Here is a 22,519-nt window from a genome sequence, read left to right as displayed (position 1 = left end):
TGGTTAAAATAAGAACATTTTGAAAGTACTTGACTACACGAGAACAAAGAAATGTCTCCACAAGGATACAAATTTCAGTATGTGTGCAATGCAAGAATTCAAGTTTGGATTTCACAATCGGTTTACTTGGGCTCGAGCCCTGCATGCGCATGTAGTTCAAGCAACTTTCTGCCTTTTGCGTTTGAACCTATTGTGGGTCCGATAGTACAAGTTCAACTGACACAACCATGTCAAATGAGTTTTGCAACGCCCACGTCACTTGAATGATGAGATTGTCTACTTGGTCTGAAACCAAAACCATCCAGGGTTTAAGAGATTTTAATCTGCAAAACCTTGGGCTATTAAATTATTGACTTTGCCCTATTGAATGTGAACTTTGTACTAATGAACTTGTGCATCATGATACCGGTACGTTACAAGAATAATTCCATATGAAAATCAATGCCTTATTATCATAATAATTTTTAAAAAAATCAACCAATACAATATGGGAAACACAGCTACCATGCGAGTGTGAATATTAAATATCAATTTATTTTTTCTTCAACAAAATATGAAGAGAAATATCATATAAAAAAGTTAAAATAAAACAACAGAATTAGGTAAATCATGCAAATTAATGTTAATACACGTCTGGAGGTTTACAAATTGTTCGGTTAGAAATGCAGTTTTGGAGACAAAAAACAAATGTTAGTTAATTTGGTCAAGGCAAAAGTATCTTTTAATTTATTTCATACGCGTAACCAATTATGAGCTCTGTAAAGTTACGTTTGCACAACTTTTTCTATTTACAAAAACAATTCCGACAACTACTTATTGAGGTGTTGATACAAACAGATTTGCTTCTTAATCTTTGTACAAAATCTGAAATTCATTTTAATTCTAGTCCATGCTGAAGAAATTATGAAAATACGAGCTGCCAAAAGCTTTAGTTACCAGTAAAACGTTCACAAAAAATGCTGGATTTCCAAAAAAAAATGCACTTTCTGAAAACGTACTTACAAAAACTGTATGAATGCTTCTAGTTTAGCTTTTACTACGGGAATAAATGTGTGCTTGGCCGGTTTTGAACACTCTGTTTAAGACCGTTTGAAGTCTGGATGCTGATGATTACCCAAGCCGAAGCACTTATTTATTCCCATTCATTAAAATACCTTTGCAGTCGAAAAAAAATTAAATTTTTCGTTTCAAAAGTCAAAACAAATCAAAAATTATAAATTTCAAACAAATTTGTTGACAATTTTACTTCAGGTTTTTCGAAACACCCCTCCAGGCTTACTTATATTATGGAATTTATCCATCTCGCGAAAGCTCGTAAACAACTCCTTATATGGAAATTGGAGCGCACGTCGCCCCTACTGCGCAAGTGGCGCAGAACGCAGCTGTTCTGGTGTACAGTGATTTTAGGACTTCTCCTCACTGGTAGATTGCGCATGCCTACGTGAGGATCGTGAACATTCAACCAATAGAATGGTAAGAGGCGCCGGATTTCATAGGAGTCCAAATTTCATGCGACACTGGAAAAGTGCCAGCCAGTCTTTATCAACCGTTTAAAACAGGCCAGGTGAAGGGCTCTCCACCAATTGGAATGGGTAAACTGTCTTAGGTATTTATGAATGTAATAACACTAAACTCCAGCTAAACCGACATTGTCAAATCGCTCAAGTCGGCCGTCTGACTCAAGTCCTGATTGTCCGTTACGCATTTCCATTTTTATAAGTTGCCATTTCGCTCAAGTCGTCGTGTTACTCCTGGTCCCCTTTCCATAAAAAGCATTACAAAATCCTTTGTGTAAGTCGGCATTCAACAAATCACGCATTTGCATCAACTTCCTGTACTGCGGTTGGCAAAGTGTCGAGTGAAAAGTGGTTTCGCACGGCCCGTGATCGCTGCATGCATCGGTGTCACAAAAGGGTGTCCTACTGCATACATCGCATATGCATCGTCTAGGCTGTACGCATGCGCTCTGTCCATTTTGGGGGTCGTCTTATTGAATGACTAGTGCTGCAGTCAATGCGTGCGAGGTATAGCTATACTGGACCACGCACGCATTTAATTCGTTACTGTGTACGTACATATGTATCGTGGTCTGGTCTCCACTATCCATACCCCAAACGTGATGATACAATTCGAGGATTAATTTGCTGGATTCAACTCAAGCATTAAGGAGATAATCCAGGGTAAATCGAAGCCAATTAGTGCAATGAATCATGTGTGCAAAAGACCATTCATGTAAGTCGGCAAAATGACGACTTACAGCACATATCGGCATTCGCGTAAGTCGTCACAAATTCTCGGGTCCCGAGAGTGCCGGTTTAGCCGGAGTTTACTGTACATAGTGAAATCAGACGTAGTGTGTGTTGCAGAGCTACATTGTAATTGTGATGGCTCACAAGCCAGGTCACAAGTTATCACAAATCAATTCACGAGTCTAGTCACTTGTGACTGACTTGTTACTGACTTCTAACTGACTTCTAACTGACTTGTGACAGACTGGTGATCCGACTCGTGACTGACTTGTGACTGACTTCTAACTGACTTGTGACAGACTGGTGACGTGACTTCTAACCGACTTCTAACTGACTTGTGACTGACTTCTAACTGACTTCTAACTGACTTGTGACAGACTGGTGATCTGACTCGTGACTGACTTCTAACTGACTTGTGACAGACTGGTGACGTGACTTCTAACTGACTTGTGACTGACTTCTAACTGACTTCTAACTGACTTGTAACAGACTGGTGATCCGACTCGTGACTGACTTGTGACTGACTTCTAACTGACTTGTGACAGACTGGTGACGTGACTTCTAACCGACTTCTAACTGACTTGTGACTGACTTCTAACTGACTTCTAACTGACTTGTGACAGACTGGTGATCTGACTCGTGACTGACTTCTAACTGACTTGTGACTGACTTGTGACTGACTTCTAACTGACTTGTGACAGACTGGTGATCTGACTCGTGACTGACTTCTAACTGACTTGTGACTGACTTGTGACTGACTTCTAACTGACTTCTAACTGACTTGTGACAGACTGGTGATCTGACTCGTGACTGACTTCTAACTGACTTGTGACTGACTTGTGACTGACTTCTAACTGACTTCTAACTGACTTGTGACAGACTGGTGATCTGACTCGTGACTGACTTCTAACTGACTTGTGACTGACTTGTGACTGACTTGTGACTGACTTCTAACTGACTTCTAACTGACTTGTGACAGACTGGTGATCTGACTTGTGACTGACTTCTAACTGACTTGTGACAGACTGGTGACGTGACTTCTAACCGACTTCTAACTGACTTGTGACTGACTTCTAACTGACTTGTGACAGACTGGTGACGTGAATCGTGACTGACTTGTGACTGACTTGTGACTGACTTGTGACTGACTTGTGACTGACTTGTGATCCATCAACTTAAGTTCCTTAAGTATAACACCTCAAATGCATCAAACTTCATGGATCAAATCTCAATCGTTGCTTCAAATATAAAATAATTCATTGACCCTTTACGCTAACGCACCAAACCACCATGCATGTAGTGCCCAAAATCGTCCGAGCAATCTATGGTCAATTTTATCGATTCTTCAGTGAATAAACACAATGTAATACAATGCAGTACAGTTGCTAATGGGTTAGCATAACCTCCGATAAATAATGTTCCGTTTCTGTTTCTTCTTCTTTGTTGTAAGTAACTCATTAATCTGTTTAGATGATGTTCTTCGATTACAAAAGTGTGGATGTAAAGATAAAATTGAAGTCCATCACAGCAAGTAATTGTCGAGGGGGAGTGTCTGGTGTTGAGAAATACAGTCTGGAAAATAGAACAAAAAGGGGGAAAAACGGGGAAAAAATTAAATGCACGGGCACTGTCGTCTTATCACCAAAAAATTGTATGTTGTGCCAACTATTGCCCGATTATACCCAATATCCGTTTTGAACAGCATTCCCAATAGATGGTTTATGGGGCTGGGAATATGGTGTTCTTGGGCAAGTGACTTTACTACAATGGGCCGTCTCCACCCAGGAGTATAAATGGGTACCTGTGAAGGCAGAGACCAGATTGCGATGATCTTGAGCTGCTGCAGAAAACTGGTCTCATGGCCTGATGAACAGGGGTAATAATCGTGAAGCACTTTGCGACTTTTGGTCAACAATTTATACAGGCGCCACATTATTAACTATTTTTAAAAAAATGAATATGAATATGCAAACAAGAATATGAATATTCATACATACCCAGCAGCCATTTCTCCAAAACCGCTGGTGTTCCAGTCTGGTTCCTGCCTCCGCCGATGCACAGACTAGCTTGGCTGGCATAGCCGCACGTTATGCCGCTGCAGAGTTCGATCAGTTCGACCAGATGGGCTTTAGGCGGGCTGCTCGTCTCACTGACGTAGATAGGGCCCAGGGATGAGAAGAGATCTCGCTTGAAGGAGCTGCCTGACTTACAACGCTCCTGTCTCGCTATCTGAAAGAATTAGACGCGAGGATAAAACCAAAGATTATTGGAACGTAGGTGGACATTTGCAATTACCCAGAAATGAACCTACCAATTTAAAGCTACAGTCCATCATTTGCAGCTATCCAAAAAGTAACTGACGTAATTATTGTTGAAAAGCATACTTGGTTGAAAGATAATAATGGGACTAAACCTCCAGTGAAATTAGTCTTTCTGGCAAGTTGTCATTTTGAAGAAAACAATGAAAGAAGGCCTTTCCAACGATGCATCTAAAGACGCATCATTGGAAATTTCCAAGCTGCAATCGGCTGGATGGGAACGTGTCCAGATGCTGAATTCGGGCTTAATTCAAAACATGACTCAGCAACTTTGGATTTGAAATCAAGATCCCAGAATATTGTTTTCTCAGAATATACAGCATACACTAAGCTAAAACGTCATCAGGTTAACTGTTAAGCACCCAGCTTAAGATTTTCAGCACTTTTGTAGCTTCAAACGAACATAATGCACAAATTACAAATGATGTCCTGTACCTTTAAAGAAAAAAATCCTAGCTCAAAGTGAAGATAGGACTGGTACCAAGTGAACGAAATGGTATCATTTGGAAGTAAACAATCATTGCTTTGTGCTGTTTTTTTTTTTTTTTAAATGTGCCTGTGGCAGTTTTTATGTGCAAAAAATAAGCAAGTGAGGGACCCCAAACACTATGCATACATTTTCTGTTTTCTGAAAAAGTATAGTAAACACTGAGCTGAAACTTCAACAAGTTGGTTGTTATGTACCCTTCTTGAGATCTTAAGCAATTTTGTTGCTTCAAATGAAAAAATAACAAATAACAAAAAGCAAATGTTCCGATGTTCATGTACTTTTTTTGTGAAATAAATGTAAAACTAGAGATTTGCGTTTGTTGATCTACAAACACAGCGTGATCGGGCAGACAACTATTTCATTAGACGCCGCCCAGTTATGTTGGTGAATATTTTTTATGTCAAAACAGAAAAAGGATCATGAAATTTAGTATGCGAAGAGTTCTGTTTCTAAATTGAAAATTCCATGGTTTTTCTACAGCAAATTGATTGAAATCTCTGAATATTGTTTAACCTTTGCTGCTGGGAAGGCATCCTGGATTTCATAGGGTTCCTCGGGCAGCCACTTTTCAGCCTCCAACGACTTCAAGACCTTCAAAGAAAAAAATAAAGGGGAGGAACTATTGGTGCAACATCAATCCATTAATAAAATCCTGCCGGTATCTTCTAGCCAAGCTTTAATGAAGTCGTCATGATAATAATATAATAATGTGCTTAAATAGCGCTTTATACCAAAGGTCTCAAAGTGCTTCACAACTATTACCCTGCTCATCAGCCCATGAGACTACTTTTCCTGCAGCAGCTCGAGACAGGCGCAATCTGGTCTCTACCTTCACAGGTGCCCATTTATACTCCTGGGCGGGGAGAGGTAATTGTAGTAAAGTGTCTTGCCCAAGAACACAAGCATCAGGTTTCCCATCAGGGTTCGAACCCATGTACCGTGGCACATGAGTCGAACACCGTAACCAATGGACCACGGTGCTCCACAAAAGTTAATATCCATTCTCAAGTCAAATGATGAGCTGTGCAGCTTTTCCATCGGTAACTTTGTGTTTTTAAAGCAACCATGACAAGAATTTCACACTGGAACCTATTTCGTGCAAATATCTATTCCTCTGATATAAAAACTATGAGACAACCCTTTTTGGATAAGATTTTGGTGAAGTGCCCCTCTTCAAAACATTTAAACTGTTTCCTGCAATAAGCCAGTTCGGTATTCCAAAATAGTCTGATGCATGCAGCCAGATTTGACGATTTTTCGGGATAACCGCAGTAGATAAATGCACACAAGGCTTATACATGTATTATGGTAACCAAATCTGCATTCTGTGCAATCAAAAAGAGATGGAACTTTCGTTCGCACAAAAGTTATGACAACACAAGACACCTAAAAACCACTTTGCTGTCCAAAGGTTTTTTGCAAAATGTTGTACTTCAGAACACGACGCTCTCTACAATTTTGCTGATACCCCGCTATGCTTTTGCACGCATACGATGAACTGTTTATCCCGAAAGAAAAATCGGCAAATCTTGATGTGCACATGCCCAAGTTGGAATAACGAACTCGCTTATTGCTGACATCCGAGGGCGCTGTTACTGTGATTTCACGTTAGGCAGACACCCTTCAGTTTAATGGTTTTCAGATGAAATAAGTTGTATGTACATTTGACTCTCTTTAATACAAAATTTGGATATATAACAAACGGTTGGTCTAGGTCTGGCTGGCTTTGTATTAATTTAATGGCGTCAACTATACTCAGTGCAATTCATGCGCAAAGCAGTGCTCTCGTGGGTTGTCCCACACATTTACGCCTTCTATGAATGGCCAAAGAGCGCCATCTACTGTCTATGAGCTCTGTGCGTGAACAAGAGCGGGCATTTTTTAATCACTTTCAAGAGCTCATTGTATGGGACACACCACATGCATGTACCACTTCGGCCATGTATGGCGTGAGGTACACACAATGTATTTTATATAATATGAATGTGCATAAAAAGCAACAGCGTCTCTGCGTAAGCATCGGGCGTCGCTGGCAATGCGTTTGAATGTCTCTCCCAGCTGTTTTTCCCCAACTTTCCCGTTCTTGCCATTGAGGGGGGTACATGTGCACGCAGTCTATAGCTCTCTACGTACCCACTCTACAGAGAGCAGCCAGCATCCTCTGGCGATACCGCGGAGCAGGTTCAAGGTTCGGCGACTCTCACCGCAGACGATGTGTGTGGTTGTATGGGAGACATTGTCTTCCATCGTGAAACGTTTCAGCTTCTTGATGACGGATGTGACTAGGTCTTGATCTCTACACGACAAGGACATTCGGATAAGATTTCTCTTTTTTATATTTTGAAAAACTGCTAAACTACGTTACAGGAATTAAAGTGAATTGCAAGTCTGACTACACAGGGTGATTAAAAAAAAAGGCAGCGCAAATGGCAGGACCAATTTTTGAATGAAGTTTTGCCTGTAGAACTTTCAAAATCTAGGATATGAAAGCCCAGTCATTAAGCTTTCTTTTAGTACAAGAATCATTCAAAATGCTGTAACTTGAAAAGTACATGAGTGATTTAAATGATTCATATACTAAAAGAAACCTCATTACTTGGGCTTTCATATTCCTAGATTTTGCAAGTGCCACTGGCAAAGCTTCATTCAAAAATTGGTCCTGCCATTTGAGTTACTCACCCTGTATATATATAAAAACTCCATAATAAAAAGTTAAATTGATCTTTCAAATGAAGCCACACAGAATTTTGCAAAGACTGCAACGTAATGCACTTCCAGCTTCTAGCCATTCAAATATATACATCACACTGCAAAATATTTAAATATCAGTCTGAAAAGACAATGAAAAAGTACGTGAAACCACTAATTCACAAACAATACACCTACCCAGCATGGACGCTTGTCATAACAATGGATGGTTTAACACTCTGAAGAAAAAGGAACAAAACATAAATTACTTTTTCAAAGTTTTGGCAAAATTGGAAATCGATGCAATAAATGATGCCTGGGAAGAAACTCAAATAATCTTGCTAATCAATGGTATTATAAGATGGAATTTCGTGTCGGGGTGATATAAATCAAATTAGGTTTTGCCCTTCACCAACGTTTAAACACTGTATACTCAGTGTGTTACCTCCCGAGTGAAAGTTGGAAAAATTCCATCTTATAATAGTTTATGCGGTACCCGCTGCTATGTACATCAGATTCGAACCAGCCAACTGATCCCATTAGCTCGGTGGTCGAGTGGTAAGACATCTGCACTAGAAAGCAGGAGGTCGTGGGTTCGAGTCCTACCTGGGTGATTTTTTCCAACTTTCACTCGGGAGGTAACACACTGAGTATACAGTGTTTAAACGTCGGTGAAGGGCAAAACCTAATTTGATTAATTAATGCTACTTAGGATCATTTGCTTTTTATGTATTTTTTTTTCATTTGAAGCGACAAAACTGCTCACAATGCGTAACTATTAACCTGTTAAAGATTCAGCTCAGTGGATACAATACATTTTGGGAAAAACAGAAAAAAAAACATCTGCATGATTTGTGGGTCTTTTAACTGGATTCTGTTGCTAACTCACAAAAAAACAGTGTCCTCAGCACAATTTTTAACCAGTTGACGCCGGGATTATTTTGACAAGAACGGAACGAGGCGTGATTACTTTTCCCTCGACCTCAAGCCAGGCGGGTTGAAGCCATCACCCTCGGGCAGCACACTCATATTTCCGGCCTTGCTCGCTGCAAGCGGGTCGCCGACAGAAATTTCCGGCCTCGCTCCCTGCGTGTTTATCTGTCATCCGTTCCGAATACCGCAAAACTTTTGCGTGTATACACGGCCTCCGGCGAAAACTGGTTAAAACCACCTGGAATGTCTTCTTCCAAGCAATACTATTTCTGGCGGAATAATTTCGCAGGGTATTTGGTTCCATCTCTATCTTCTCTCTGAGCAAGGTTTTTCTCATTATTAAAATCGGAAGGTGGATTTCCAACTAATAACCAAAGTTCCTATGTGCCTTTATGCAGGCGTCAATTTGAAGCGTGGACCCACCCTCCTCAGAGGTCGCAAAATATCGACGCCGTTTCGACGCCGAAGCCTGAGGTCAATAATTTGTTGTTATAGTGAAGCCGTAACGTTCCTTTTTAATAATTGGGTGAAGCGTTACCTATAAAGTTGATGAAAGGGTGAAGCGTTGACGAGCCTTATTTGTGTTTGGTGATGTGACATCGAATCCACGACATCGGTCGCGCCGAAAGTATGTCGAAGTCGTGGCGTTTCAAACAACTGTAATTGTGATGCAATCTTAAGATGGCCTGTTTTGAAATTCGCGCAAGCCAACTTGGAATTTGCGTGCGCGCAATTTTTGAACTGAAGTTTGCCCACACAAATACACACAATCTAACATCGCGCGCCGCACCACCTTGCAAACTGTATCCTGTGGTGGTTCCACTTGCGCAAACGTTGCCAAGTTTGCGCACGTTTGCTACCGATCTCATTTTGAGTGGATCGAACAAGCTGTGCGGCGCCGCGCCAACGTTAGCGAAAGTTTAATAGCAACGATTGAAACCTGGTTGACTTGGTACTTTTTTAGCAGTGTGGAATTACAAATTTAACCATTGCAGTCATGGTCTAGTTATAAGTAAACATTAATGAAGCTTGATTTTAATAGAGGTGAAGCTTGAACTATGCAGATGGCCAATATGGTGAAACAGTGGTGAAGCGTCAGACCTGGCAAAAACTGAAAAAGTGAAGCTTCACCTTTGGAAATAATTCAAAGGGTGAAGCCTGGACTAACACTTGCTGATAGAGTGAAGTGGTGGTGAAATCCTGACCTTATACATAATTGGCTCAGGTGAAGAAAGGTGATGACGTGAGGAGGGTGGGTTCAGGCTTCAAATTGACGCCTGCATTAATTGTCACTACTTACCTTGAGTTTCTTAGTGGATTTTGTCACCTTGATGGCTTTGTCTTTTTGGGAAGTCTTGTCAGTCTCAGAATTTGATGCAGAGCCATCCGAATCATCATCCGGCATGGCAGAGTTAGTTCTGGATGTTTTACGGGGCTTTCCGTTGGAGTGATTTTCATTGCGGATTTTGCCCCCTCCCGTGGTAGAATCACCAGTCAGTGACTGCGGCCTCGCACTTTTTTTGTTGTTGACAAGTTTGGGTTTTTCAGCGATGCCATTTTCAACTTTTTCTTCGGAGACCGGATTTTCAACTTTTTCTTCGGAGACCGGATTTAGAGTCGACAAAGACGCAGACCTGTTCTTGGGCGGCTTCCGTTGTTTCGCCTTGAGCTGTTTCAGACGTTTATTTTGGGCAAAGTCGTCCAGACTTCTGCGGCTATTCGGTGTGTTGCTTCCTCTCTTATGTTGAGTTGTCGTAACCGATGGCGGAGTTTTATCGTTGTTCTCTATTTAAAAGAAAAGTCACGAAAGGTTTCAGTGGCATTTTAATGAACCCCTCCTACTGTTTGATCAATCATAGACAGTCAGAAAGTCAGTCCACTTCCCCTCCCATTGCTTATACACAGGCTGGTCATCAACAGTCAGATCATATTCCACAAAGTATTATGACTAGTCAAATTCCATCAACAGACAAAAGCAAGTAACTGGTAGGTACAGCTGGCTTATCAATCTCCTACAGTCAAGGCAAAGCTGTAAAAAGTTCACGATGTCATGAAGACACGGTTACATAAAACTCCTTTGCGTGCTTTTGGCCCATTGTGCAATCGATTTCTAATCAAAATCAAGTGTGATATTAAAACAAAACAGGATTTCTAAGATTGAAGTATTGTTAATTGTACCTTTTCTCTTCTTTACTGGCTGAGTCGTCTCTTCTCCAGATGATTCTGATGACAAAACTTCCTTTTTCCTTTTCCTCGTGCTTTTCCCTCCACCGGGAGATTTCCCGTCACTTTTACCACAAAACTCTGTCGACTTAAGGTCCTTCAAAAGTCCTTCATCCCTACTGTTGCTACCTTGGTGTGTGATGTCTTGGGCTTTCTCAAATCTATCGCTGAGATTTCTGGACGATTTTCCAGAGAGTCGGGCCTTTTTTGGTAGCACGTCTTTCTTGCTTGATTTCTTCGGCTCCGTGAGGACCAGATTTGGGATGACGTCCGTGTTTGTCGACAGAAGCTTCCGTTTTCTTGGTTGGGCCACTCGCGGCTCGACGGCGCGAGAATGCAAGTTTGTTTCGCAAAATAAAACTGCTTTGTCCGTTTTGGTTTTAAATTTGCCTCCCGAATGCTTGTTAGAGTCCGTGCAGATTTTCTGCACATCGGGGAAGACGAGTTTCTGCGTCGGACCGTTTTGGGGAATTTCAGGAAGGTTTCCAGTTTTGTTGGGTTGAATAGGATCTTCGTCCGTTTCTTGTTCGCTTATAGTTTTTTCAATCCTCAACGATAGCCGACGGACCTTGGAGGAATCCTTCTTGGCCGACCCCTGACCTTCTGATCGACGTCCTGTCATAGAAAAAAAAAAAACAGAAAAAAGGAATTCACATCGTGACGGACTCGAACCAACAACCTCCCGATTGGTGGTGCAGACTCAATCCTCATGCTTGCCGAGGTCAGATGGCTATTCAGGCGCTCAAATAAATGACAATAATTGGGTGAAAATTTAAGGTTGTGGGTTCGAGTCCCACTAAAGTAAATGAGTAGATGAACAGGACAGCTGTCAATGTCAGAGTAGGGTTCGGGTATAATGCATCCAATCAAGTGACAATTCACACAAGTGTAACTAAAATCAAGACCAGCACTCAAACGGCACAGTTTTCACGGACCAAAATTTACCGCTGAAGTCAAAGTCGGATAAGTCGAATCTCCGCTTATCTTTACGTCATACTTCATTCCCATCAAGAGAATGTTATGTTTATCTATGGAGCAGACACTTTTAGGTAAGAACAATATGAAATCTTAGTAAATATCATGATTTTTAACTGAAAAAATAACACCATTAGAATGAAACAAAATAAGAAGTATTTTGTGCCAAATAGCGTGTTTGGGCATAGCGAGTTACGGTGGAAGTCATTTTTGTACATATGTACAAAAAAATAGAAAACGTGGGAACCTTGCTCAACTCGAACTCAGGATACCTCAAATTGATTATCCATTCCTTTCAGATTTGACTTAAGGAGAGTTTACTGTAATCAGAGGAAAACCACAAATTTCAATGGCAAATGCAATTTAGGAGAGAAAAATGTCACCTTCCAGATGAAAGTGATCCTTTCAAATATTTTATCGGTAAACTGCAATTCCTTGTAAAACGTTTGGTGCGGATTGTTCAACTTTTAATTTTTTTTTCATTCTTCATCATCAAAAAGGTTAGTAAGATTTGAGGCTTTGCATGGTGGAGATACTAAATAATGAAAGGTTTGCGGAAACACCATGTGCGAATAATTTCTCAACTAAGAGAATGGTTCTGAAAAGAACCAGAGGTATAAACTCGACGTTCCGGTCAGTATGCTCTGACCGTCTTCTGAAGACGGTCAGAGCATACTGACCGGAACGTCGAGTTTATACCTCTGGTTCTTTTCAGAACCATTCTCTTAGTTGAGAAATTATTCGCACATGGTGTTTCCGCAAACCTTTCATTAATCAAAAAGGTTGACAAACCTTTCTTAGGCTTATTCTTGGGATCCGTCTTCCTGTTCTTGGTACCATCTGCTGGGGAGTTGGCATCAATGGACGGACTGAAGCTCAGTTTCTTCTGAGGAACGTCGGGCTTACCGCCGAAGGTTGGCGATTCCCCGATCACCGGTTTCTCTGATCCTAAGCAAAAGAACGGGGGAGAAAAAAGAAGGAAAATAAGCTCTGGCAGGAGCTTCTACATGTCACTTGGTGGTCGGTCTGTCTGTCTGTCTGTCTTGAAAATTTATCAAAAGTATGGTGTTCCATATGTGCCATCTGCGTCACATTTTTCGGCGTCCCATTTTTCAGCGTCGCATTTTTAAGCTCTGGCAGGGATCATTTTGATCGATTACATGCAAGACTTTCATGTAAGACTTCTTGCAACGTCAGCGTCGCTTGAGTTAAACAGGGCCAGAGCGTTAAGTTAAACAAGTGCACTCGCACTTGTTAGGTATATTAATCTACTGAGTGCATCTAGACAAGCTCTCATATGGTGTATCAGGGATAAGAGACGTACTACTCGATGTCTATAATGTACTACTCACCTGATGTTGGTGTGTTGGCGCTATTCCTGACTCTACTGAGTGCATCTAGACAAGCTCTCATACTGGCCGGTGTATCAGGGATAAGAGACGTACTACTCTCTGTCTATAATGTACTACTCACCTGATGGTGGCGTGTTGACGCTATTCCTGACTCTACTGAGTGCATTCAGACAAGCTCTCATACTGGCCGGTGTATCTGGGATAAGAGACGTACTACTCTATGTCTATAATGTACTACTCACCTGATGTTGGCGTGTTGACGCTATTCCTGACTCTACTGAGTGCATCTAGACAAGCTCTCATACTGGCCGGTGTATCAGGGATAAGAGACGTACTACTCTATGTCTATAATGTACTACTCACCTGATGTTGGTGTGTTGGCGCTATTCCTGACTCTACTGAGTGCATTCAGACAAGCTCTCATACTGGCCGGTGTATCTGGGATAAGAGACGTACTACTCTATGTCTATAATGTACTACTCACCTGATGTTGGCGTGTTGACGCTATTCCTGACTCTACTGAGTGCATCTAGACAAGCTCTCATACTGGCCGGTGTATCAGGGATAAGAGACGTACTACTCTATGTCTATAATGTACTACTCACCTGATGTTGGCGTGTTGACGCTATTCCTGACTATACTGAGTGCATCTAGACAAGCTCTCATACTGGCTGGTGTATCAGGGATAAGAGACGTACTACTCGATGTCTGTAATGTACTACTCACCTGATGTTGGTGTGTTGGCGCTATTCCTGACTCTGCTGAGTGCATCTAGACAAGCTCTCATACTGGCCGGTGTATCAGGGATAAGAGACGTACTACTCGATGTCTGTAATGTACTACTCACCTGATGTTGGTGTGTTGGCGCTATTCCTGACTCTGCTGAGTGCATCTAGACAAGCTCTCATACTGGCCGGTGTATCAGGGATAAGAGACGTACTACTTGATGTCTGTAATGTACTACTCACCTGATGTTGGTGTGTTGGCGCTATTCCTGACTCTACTGAGTGCATCTAGACAAGCTCTCATACTGGCCGGTGTATCAGGGATAAGAGACGTACTACTCTATGTCTATAATGTACTACTCACCTGATGTTGGTGTGTTGGCGCTATTCCTGACTCTACTGAGTGCATCTAGACAAGCTCTCATACTGGCCGGTGTATCAGGGATAAGAGACGTACTACTCGATGTCTGTAATGTACTACTCACCTGATGTTGGTGTGTTGGCGCTATTCCTGACTCTACTGAGTGCATCTAGACAAGCTCTCATACTGGCCGGTGTATCTGGGATAAGAGACGTACTACTCTATGTCTATAATGTACTACTCACCTGATGTTGGCGTGTTGGCGCTATTCCTGACTCTACTGAGTGCATCTAGACAAGCTCTCATACTGGCCGGTGTATCAGGGATAAGAGATGGCGTACCGCCCTGACCAGGAACAGGCGTTCCGACCTAATTAAAAGAATACATTTTATAATGCTCAATTAGAAAATAAAATGCTCAAATAGAAAGTATTGTGTTTGCATTGATTTTTGAGCTTGAATGAAAAAAAGGAAATTGTAACTTATTTCTGAAGCAATACATGTTGCAGATACCTCTGAGGACATTCTTTGTTATTTTGATATAAAAATCTGTAAGTGTTCCTCGTTCACTATTACATTTATTACTAGGTTTGCAGCATTGCTAATGTTACTAGCATCATGACTTTGGGAGTGATTCCTGGCTATATGGCACATATATACGGGTTTATGGCTTCTGGTTAGCGCCCCTTGAACAAAGACATTGACAAAAATGGGGACGCCACCAACATACGGCTGGATAGCTCAGTTGGAAGAGCACTGGAACGGTAATCCGGAGGTTGCGGGTTCAAACTCTGCTCCGGTCAATTTCCCTGTTCAACTTTAAAAAAAGTAATTTCAAATGCAATAGAGCTTATGTGCTACGGATATATTACAGGGTGTTCGGTGTGTTTTTTAGTATCATAACAATGAATACACAAAGGGTTACTTGTGCTTATCCAGGTGATACTAAACTACTGCGCAGTTTCAAGGATGCTTGAATGCATTGCCAATGACACCTGACACTCACGTGACGATGTAACCGGTTCGTGCCGATTTAGAATTTAAATAAGTCAGGCATACTTAGTGCTATACAAGCACGAACCAGTACATGCATGTTGTTAGTCCCTCCCACTAGCTCTCATATTGGTCAAGAAGCCCCATCAACTGTGTGTACACAGAGTCTATGGCACACTGAAATTTGCTTTTAAGGATCTTATCTTTACTTACTGGAGTGAATGGATCCTGTGTTTCTGCAGCATAGACTAAAGGGTTCATTACTGCAACTGGGTAGGAAAAAAAAGGATATTTGGTTCAAAAAATCAAATTTACTTTTGAGTTAAGTTGTGTTCCTCATGCTCTTCAACAAAGTCAACTTTTCCCTCTTGAAACATTTTCAACTTGTTAGTTTTATTCCAACCAAAATGTTTGCTATTTTAAAAAAAAAGGTTTTGGATGTCTGCAACCAGTCTTGGATAAAAAAGGATTTATCTGGGGCCACAAACAGATCCACTTTGCAAGCAGACTGGCTCCCGATCTGTACATCAGTGCTACTGATTGTGGGGCAGGAACCAGCCTATCCTGCAAAAATGGATTTGTTGTCGGTCCGCATGTATTTCAAAATTTGTAAAAGTAAATATTCAGTATTAGGCAAAAAAAATAATAAGTCGGTCTCTGGTCAGCGCGCGCATCGATTTTAATCATGTGCGTCGATCTTTTTTTCCCAAAAAATGTTCTGCGGTAGCTCCAACAGCGCCCTCTATTTCCGCACCTCCTCAATTTTTTTTACCAAAGAGCACCAAGGAATGGGAAATTGCACCAAGGCAAATGATCGAAAGCACCAAGGCAAATTATGGAGGACACCAATGTACACGAGGACACCAAAAAAGCAAAATAGTACCCCACCTTGTCTGTACAATCCAAGCTGGAAGAAGAAAAAAAAAAGCGAAAAAAAAAAAGCCGCGTGGCCGCGTCAATTCCGGAACTTTGGTCTGACCAGAGACCGAATATTTTTTTTTTTGGCCTTAACTAACAGTGGGCTGATTTTTTGGGGGTCGAAATCTCATTCAAAAGTGATTAAATTTTGTATTGCTAAAGAAACAGCAATTTGGGAAAGGAATCTTTATTTTTCGGGTTGAAACCCGAAAATAGTAGGGGGAATGCCACTTTTCAAAGAATCAAAGTTTGTTTAAAGCTAAAGTCCATCATTTGCAGCCATCCGAAAAGTAACTGGCGTAATTATTGTTGAAAAACAAACTTGGTTGAAAGATAGTAAGGGAACTAAACTCCCTGTGAAATTATTCTTTCTGGGAAGCTGTCATTTTGAAGTAATTAACGAAAGAAGGCATTTCCAACGGTGATTCTTAAGAAGCACCGTAGGAAAATTTAAATTAGTAGTTCGTTTTGTTATTCAGCGCAGCGCGCACAAGTATTGGAACGACGCACACGCACACGCGGTTGTTATAATTCGTCGGATCAGTGCGCTACGTCGCGTATATCTGCAATTCAAAACAATTCAAAACATGATTCAGTAACTTTTGATTTGAAATTGAGATCTTAGAATGCTGTTTTTCTCGGAATGTACAGCTGAAGCTTAGCTGAAACTTCATCAGGTTAGTTGTTCAGTATCCTTCATTAGATTTTGAGCACTTTTGTTGCTTCAAACGAACAAAATGCACAAATTACAAAAATGATGGACTGTAGCTTTAAAGGTGAAGAATTACTCGGAGGGGGGACCTTGGCTTAGCTGATGTACACGCTTGGTACACCCAATTAATTCGTCATAACGTTGTGCGCTCAATTACCAACAGATCATATACTTACCAGGTGAGTTGAGGTAGAGTCTTGAAGGCTGGACCGTCTCTTTCTTCTTTCGTTTCCTCACCATTCGCTCTGTGCTGCTCTCAAGGTCCTCCTCAAAAGACTTGGGCTGCATGGATTTCATGCGCTGATGGGCGGATGAGAGGAAAAAAATACCGGTAACTTACGGCGTGGCCCCTGGCTAGTTGGATTTATTTGTTTAAGGCACGCAGGAATTTGGGTAATTATCTGAAAATGGAAGTACTGATTTAATGAGAAAAACCTTGCTCAAAGTGGAGATAGGGTTGCTACCAAATACCCTTTGAAATTATTCCACCTGAAATGGTATCGTTTCAGACGGTTTTACAGAAGTTAGCAACGGATTCCAGTTACGAGACCCACAAAATTGTACGTGTTTTATTGTATGTGTTGCAGCCACTCAGCTGAAACTTCAACCGGTTGGTTGTTATGCACACTTAAGAATTTGAGCAATTTTGTAGCTTCTAACGAGGAAAAAGCACAAACAAACAAATGATCCTACGCATCCTTAAATGGTTTCTGACAAAAGCAAGAGACTTTTGCAAAACAGTGGTTCACCATCAAAACAGATTGTTTCAAACTGGACAAATATGTAAAACGTGCGACTTTCTTTGTTGATGATGTCAATTAGTGTATCATTTTTTCTTCTTTTAAAAATGAGGAAATCAACTCCCCATTTTGGACTAAAAATTTAATCAATCCAGTTCATGAAAAACAGTCCTGTAAGAAATGTTTTGGACTGGTAAACACTTGTGATTGCATGGTTGTTTATTGCCAGCCAAATATTTTCCAAACTGAATGCTATAAGATTTCAGAAACTTAGATGACGCAAGGAAGATTTTAACATTGCCAGATTATCATGGCACAAAGGGCCTTCAAACATTTCGCTATTTCAAAATGCAATTCGACGAAATTAAACATACTTTTACCCTTGGGATAACAATTGCTGTATCCTCATTACAGTCGGTAACAGGGAATAAAGATTCTTCAGCACGCCGCTGGTTTTGCTTACAACTGGAGTCATAAGAGAAAATATAAAGGAAAAACGGATAAAAAAGATGGGGAAAAGCAGACTTTTTTTTACAGGGAGATTCACAGTGAAGCAGTGCTACTACATGTACATGGAATAAATTAACTCGGTCATTTTGGTCTTTAACCTTAATCCTCAATGCAGTTTTAATTATCGTCGCTCTCAAAGGCAAAGTCAGGCCCTCTTATATAGAATCCTTACAGCAACCAAAACAATTACAATGTTGAACAAAGGAATTGACTGGAGCAGGGTTGAACCTGCGACCACCGGATTACCGTTCGGGTGCTCTACCAACTGAGATATCCAGCCCTATGTTGGCGGTTCCCCAATTTGTCACTATCTTTATTCACGGGGCACTAGTTAGAAGCCATAGACCCGCACATGCCATGTAGCCAGAAATCACGCCCAAAGTCATGATGCTAGCTCACTGGGAAATAGCAAACAGTGATCGCTCAGGGAGGAAATGGCTTTCTATTACAAATAATCACATAAAGTGAGGTTGCAAGCACAAATCTTGCAACAGTCAATTTCTTTTCTCAACTAAAATAATAAGTACAGACATTTTCTTTACAACAGTCTCTCTTACAAACCATTTATCTCATTGCAAAAGAAATTTTAAGGGCTTAGCCCTAACCCCATCGGTGATTTACTAGGAACCTTCCTCACTCTTGCAAAATCCAACACCATATGGCAAACTCAACACCCAAACTGTTGGACTCTGATTATGGTGGTATGCCTGACCCCATGTAAAGCATAAAATTGTACTCGTGCAGTACTCACTTCCAACAAATTCCAACAAAACATGAGAAATACCCAAACTGTTGGACTCTGATTATGGTGGTATATGCCTGACCCCATGTACATGTAAAGCATAACATTTTACTAGTGCAGTGCTCACTTCCAACAAATTCCAACAAAACGTGGGAAATACCCAAACTGTTGGACTCTGATTATGGTGGTATATGCCTGACCCCATGTACATGTAAAGCATAACATTTTACTAGTGCAGTGCTCACTTCCAACAAATTCCAACAAAACATGGGAAATACCCAAACTGTTGGACTCTGATTATGGTGGTATCCCTGACCCCATGTAAAGCATAATCAGTTTACTAGTGCAGTCCTCACTCCAACAGATTCCAACAAAACACATGCAGTTGGATTTTGAAGGGTTGGGGTGGTTAAGGTAAATGCATCCTCTGTAGCACCTATCTGTAGCACCTACCTATCCACCCAGAGTACTGACACCAGATGGATCCCTCGTTTGATGGCCTTATCCTTGGTGCTTTTCTTACCGTCCTTCCAGACGACGTGAGTGACCGGCTCGTCATTGGTAAACTTCTTCACTACCTTAGCATAAAAAGAACACATCCAAATCATGCAAATTGTGAACTTGCCAACGATGCTATCTACGCAAGTTTAAGGCCAAGTAAAAAAATATACCAGTGTCTCGACCCCTGCTTCCTTTTTTTCGCCCGGTTCCTTTTTTGTTTTTTATCACATATTTCCAACATATTTTGTCTTTTTATTCATTTTCACGAGAAATTGTAGCTGCCTACGTATGCATGTTCAAAATCTAGTAGAAAGCGTGACGGCTCCTTTGGACACAAAAGTGTCAGCAAAAGAGTCGAGAAAATGGAAGAATCCATCCACCATCTTGGAAAATCTGCCATCTTGAAAACAAAAAGGGCCGCCTCTTTCCTTTCTTTGAAAAATCCCGGACGAAACATGTTTTTTTTTACTTGGCCTAATTGGATTACCAGATCCTTTGAGAGGTAATTTTTCCCGCGATGTTTTTCCACAAGTATGCAAACCAGATTTTAAAACTCTTTAAAGTAATTCTTGGAGCTTGTCAACTACAGTTAGCTATACCTCTTGTCTAACTGACAATGGTTAACACGTCTAGTCAACAGATGAGGACACCTACAACTTACAAGACATCCGTTGATGCAGCTAAGAAGTATTGCAAGTTTAGTTTTCTCATGCTGTCATCATAATTACTGACACACAATGTATAAGCAAAGACAGAGACCAACTCACCACAGCACCCAGACGCTCCAGCTGTTTGCACACACTGTTGGACCGATTCTCCATTTTGGTGCGGACTTCAACATACGCCACAACATCTAAGTATGACAAGCACAGAAATACTTCAATGACTTTAAATACTTTAAGTTAAATGCTTTCCTAGCCCAGAAATACTGTTTGGCTTCCACACTTTTAAACTACCTTCAGCGATTTTTTTTTTCTTCTAATGATTGTTTTCTTTCAAACCATTTCTGGCGGAATAATTTTTACAAGATGTTTGGGACCAGCCTTGTCTTCACTTTGAGCAAATGTTTTTTCTCCTAAATTCAGCGGGTGCATTTCCGGAAATTTCCCAATGTTCCCACGTGTTTTTCATGATGAGGCATTTCAGTTGCCTTTTTTGACTTGTGGCAGTTGTGTTTTGAGTAAATAATTAACACAGTAGGTAGGATGAACCGCAACTGCCTCAATCCCTCAAAATCCTCCAAACCAATAAATGGATTTTAAAGGATCTAGGTTGTTATTGAAAGGAATTTACCTTGGAGTACTTTGTTATCTGTTGGTCCCGTGTCTGATACATGTACTTCATTCCCATAGTAACTAGACTTTACCGCAACTCCCTCAATTCTACAAGATCCTGCAAACCACCCGATAGATTTTGAAGAATTTTAGGAGGGAATTCAATAATTCATGGATTTACCTTTGAGTACTTTATTATCTGATGGTCCTGTTTCTGGTACATCATTTCCACTGTAGCCAGGCTTTACCGCAGCTTCCTCAATCCTTCAAAATATAGCCAACCTCCAGATAGATTTTGAAGGATTATGGGAGGGATTTGATGGGTTTACCTCTGAGCACTTTGTTATATGTTGGTCCATTATCTGATACATCATTCCCACTGTTGCTAGGCTTTACCGTAGCTTTCCACAATCCTACAAAATTCCTCAAACCTCCCGATGGATTTTGAATGATTTTGAGAGGGATTTGATGGATTTACATTGAAGTACTTTGTTATCTGTTGGTCCTGAATCTGGTACATCTTTCCAATAGGATTCCTCATAAATTCCTCACAAATGCCTCAATCATTCAAAATCCTTCAAACCTCCCGATATATTTTAAAGGATGTTTGGAGGGATTTGATGGATTTACCTGTGAGCATTTTGTTATACTGCATCTGTTGGCCCTGTTTCTGGTACATCATTGCCATAGAAGTTAGATTCCTCATAAGTTCCTCCTATATTGATCCTCAATCCTTCAAAATCCTTCAAACCTCCACATAGATTTTGAAGGATTTTGGGAGGGATTTGATGGATTTTACCTTTGAGTACTTTGTAATCCGATGGTCCTGTTTCTGGTACATCGTTCTCATTGTCACTGTCTATGATCATTCCTTCATCTGCAGAGCTGCAGCCTGCTGGGCTCACAGTGGGGGAATCCATGGAGAAACGTATTCCACGGTGCTTTTTCTGAGACACCCACACACAAAATTCAGGTCAGATAAACATTAAAGGGAATATACAACATTTGCAAAGCATAAAATCTCCCCTCCATCCCAAATAGTCGAGCCGAATGTAGAGTTGACCTGCTGACGTCACGTGAAGATCAGCGCACGCGCAACGTAAGTAAACACACATGAACATGACCGCTGTATTCGTCGGATCGGCAAGGCGACGTTGGTGGGTAAAAACTCAGATTTTCCACCCAAAAATTTTTCCCATGATCCAAATGTCAATCGTTCTAAAACATTTCAGAGTTACAGTTCACCAGCTCAACTTTTTTGGTGGATTTGTGTTTCAGAAAGTGGAATTTCAGACAAAGGTATTTTGTCTATCAAAGGGCATTTCCAAAAGCCACAGCGTTATGACCCCTGAAAAATCACCATGCTAGAAGGCTGATGGAGAGAAGCCTTCTGTTCTAGTTATAGAGAAGTAAATGTCATAGATAGAGGACAGGGTTTTGATTTTTTGAGGGAAATTTGGGGGTAAAATGACGATGACAGCGCGGCGACAACACACAACCCGAAAATATAGATGGCGAAACACGGAAACAGGTCAACTCGTACGCGAACCAACTCGTACGCGAGTCAACTCGTACGCGGATTGGTCAACTCGTACGCGAGACAACTCGTATGCGAACCAACTCGTACGCGTGCCAACTCGTACGCGAGCCAACTCGTACGCGAACCAACTCGTACGCGGGCCGTTTTAGGAGTGGTTTCGAGGATTGGGTTGGCATGGTTGGGAAGAATTTGGGAATAGTGTGACGGGTAGTGTGACATGCTTGATACTTCATGTTGTCAAATAAATTAAACTGCGACTGACGAGAAATCCTCAGA

General features: G+C 41.1%; 1 protein-coding gene across 5 annotated transcripts in view; it reads right to left on the bottom strand.

The window, feature by feature from the left end:
• Positions 1-3,374: 3,374 nt before the first annotated feature.
• LOC119721413 (microcephalin-like) overlaps positions 3,375-22,519 on the bottom strand; it is a 46,261-nt gene continuing 27,116 nt past the window's right edge. For 2 of the 5 annotated variants that reach the window (XM_038191488.1, XM_038191486.1), the window contains 15 exons: positions 21,503-21,650; positions 20,197-20,282; positions 19,382-19,506; positions 18,051-18,141; positions 17,113-17,236; positions 15,520-15,575; positions 14,560-14,683; positions 12,669-12,824; positions 10,857-11,516; positions 9,979-10,463; positions 7,944-7,984; positions 7,191-7,353; positions 5,571-5,648; positions 4,247-4,478; positions 3,375-3,821 (listed from right to left, as the gene is read on the bottom strand). In XM_038191488.1, the coding sequence (XP_038047416.1) occupies positions 3,772-3,821; positions 4,247-4,478; positions 5,571-5,648; positions 7,191-7,353; positions 7,944-7,984; positions 9,979-10,463; positions 10,857-11,516; positions 12,669-12,824; positions 14,560-14,683; positions 15,520-15,575; positions 17,113-17,236; positions 18,051-18,141; positions 19,382-19,506; positions 20,197-20,282; positions 21,503-21,650 (2,619 nt within the window). In that variant the 3' untranslated portion in view covers positions 3,375-3,771. Of the gene's footprint in view, positions 3,822-4,246; positions 4,479-5,570; positions 5,649-7,190; positions 7,354-7,943; positions 7,985-9,978; positions 10,464-10,856; positions 11,517-12,668; positions 12,825-14,438; positions 14,514-14,559; positions 14,684-15,519; positions 15,576-17,112; positions 17,237-18,050; positions 18,142-19,381; positions 19,507-20,196; positions 20,283-21,502; positions 21,651-22,519 lie in introns of all 5 variants that reach the window. The other 3 variants (XM_038191484.1, XM_038191483.1, XM_038191485.1) reach the window with 3 other exon arrangements.

The sequence above is a fragment of the Patiria miniata genome, unplaced genomic scaffold, assembly GCF_015706575.1.
Source record: "Patiria miniata isolate m_02_andy unplaced genomic scaffold, ASM1570657v1 HiC_scaffold_13, whole genome shotgun sequence".
NCBI lineage: Eukaryota > Metazoa > Echinodermata > Asteroidea > Valvatida > Asterinidae > Patiria > Patiria miniata.
The sequence above is the reverse complement of the archived record's forward strand: the minus strand, read 5'-3'. Positions and strand labels throughout refer to the sequence as shown.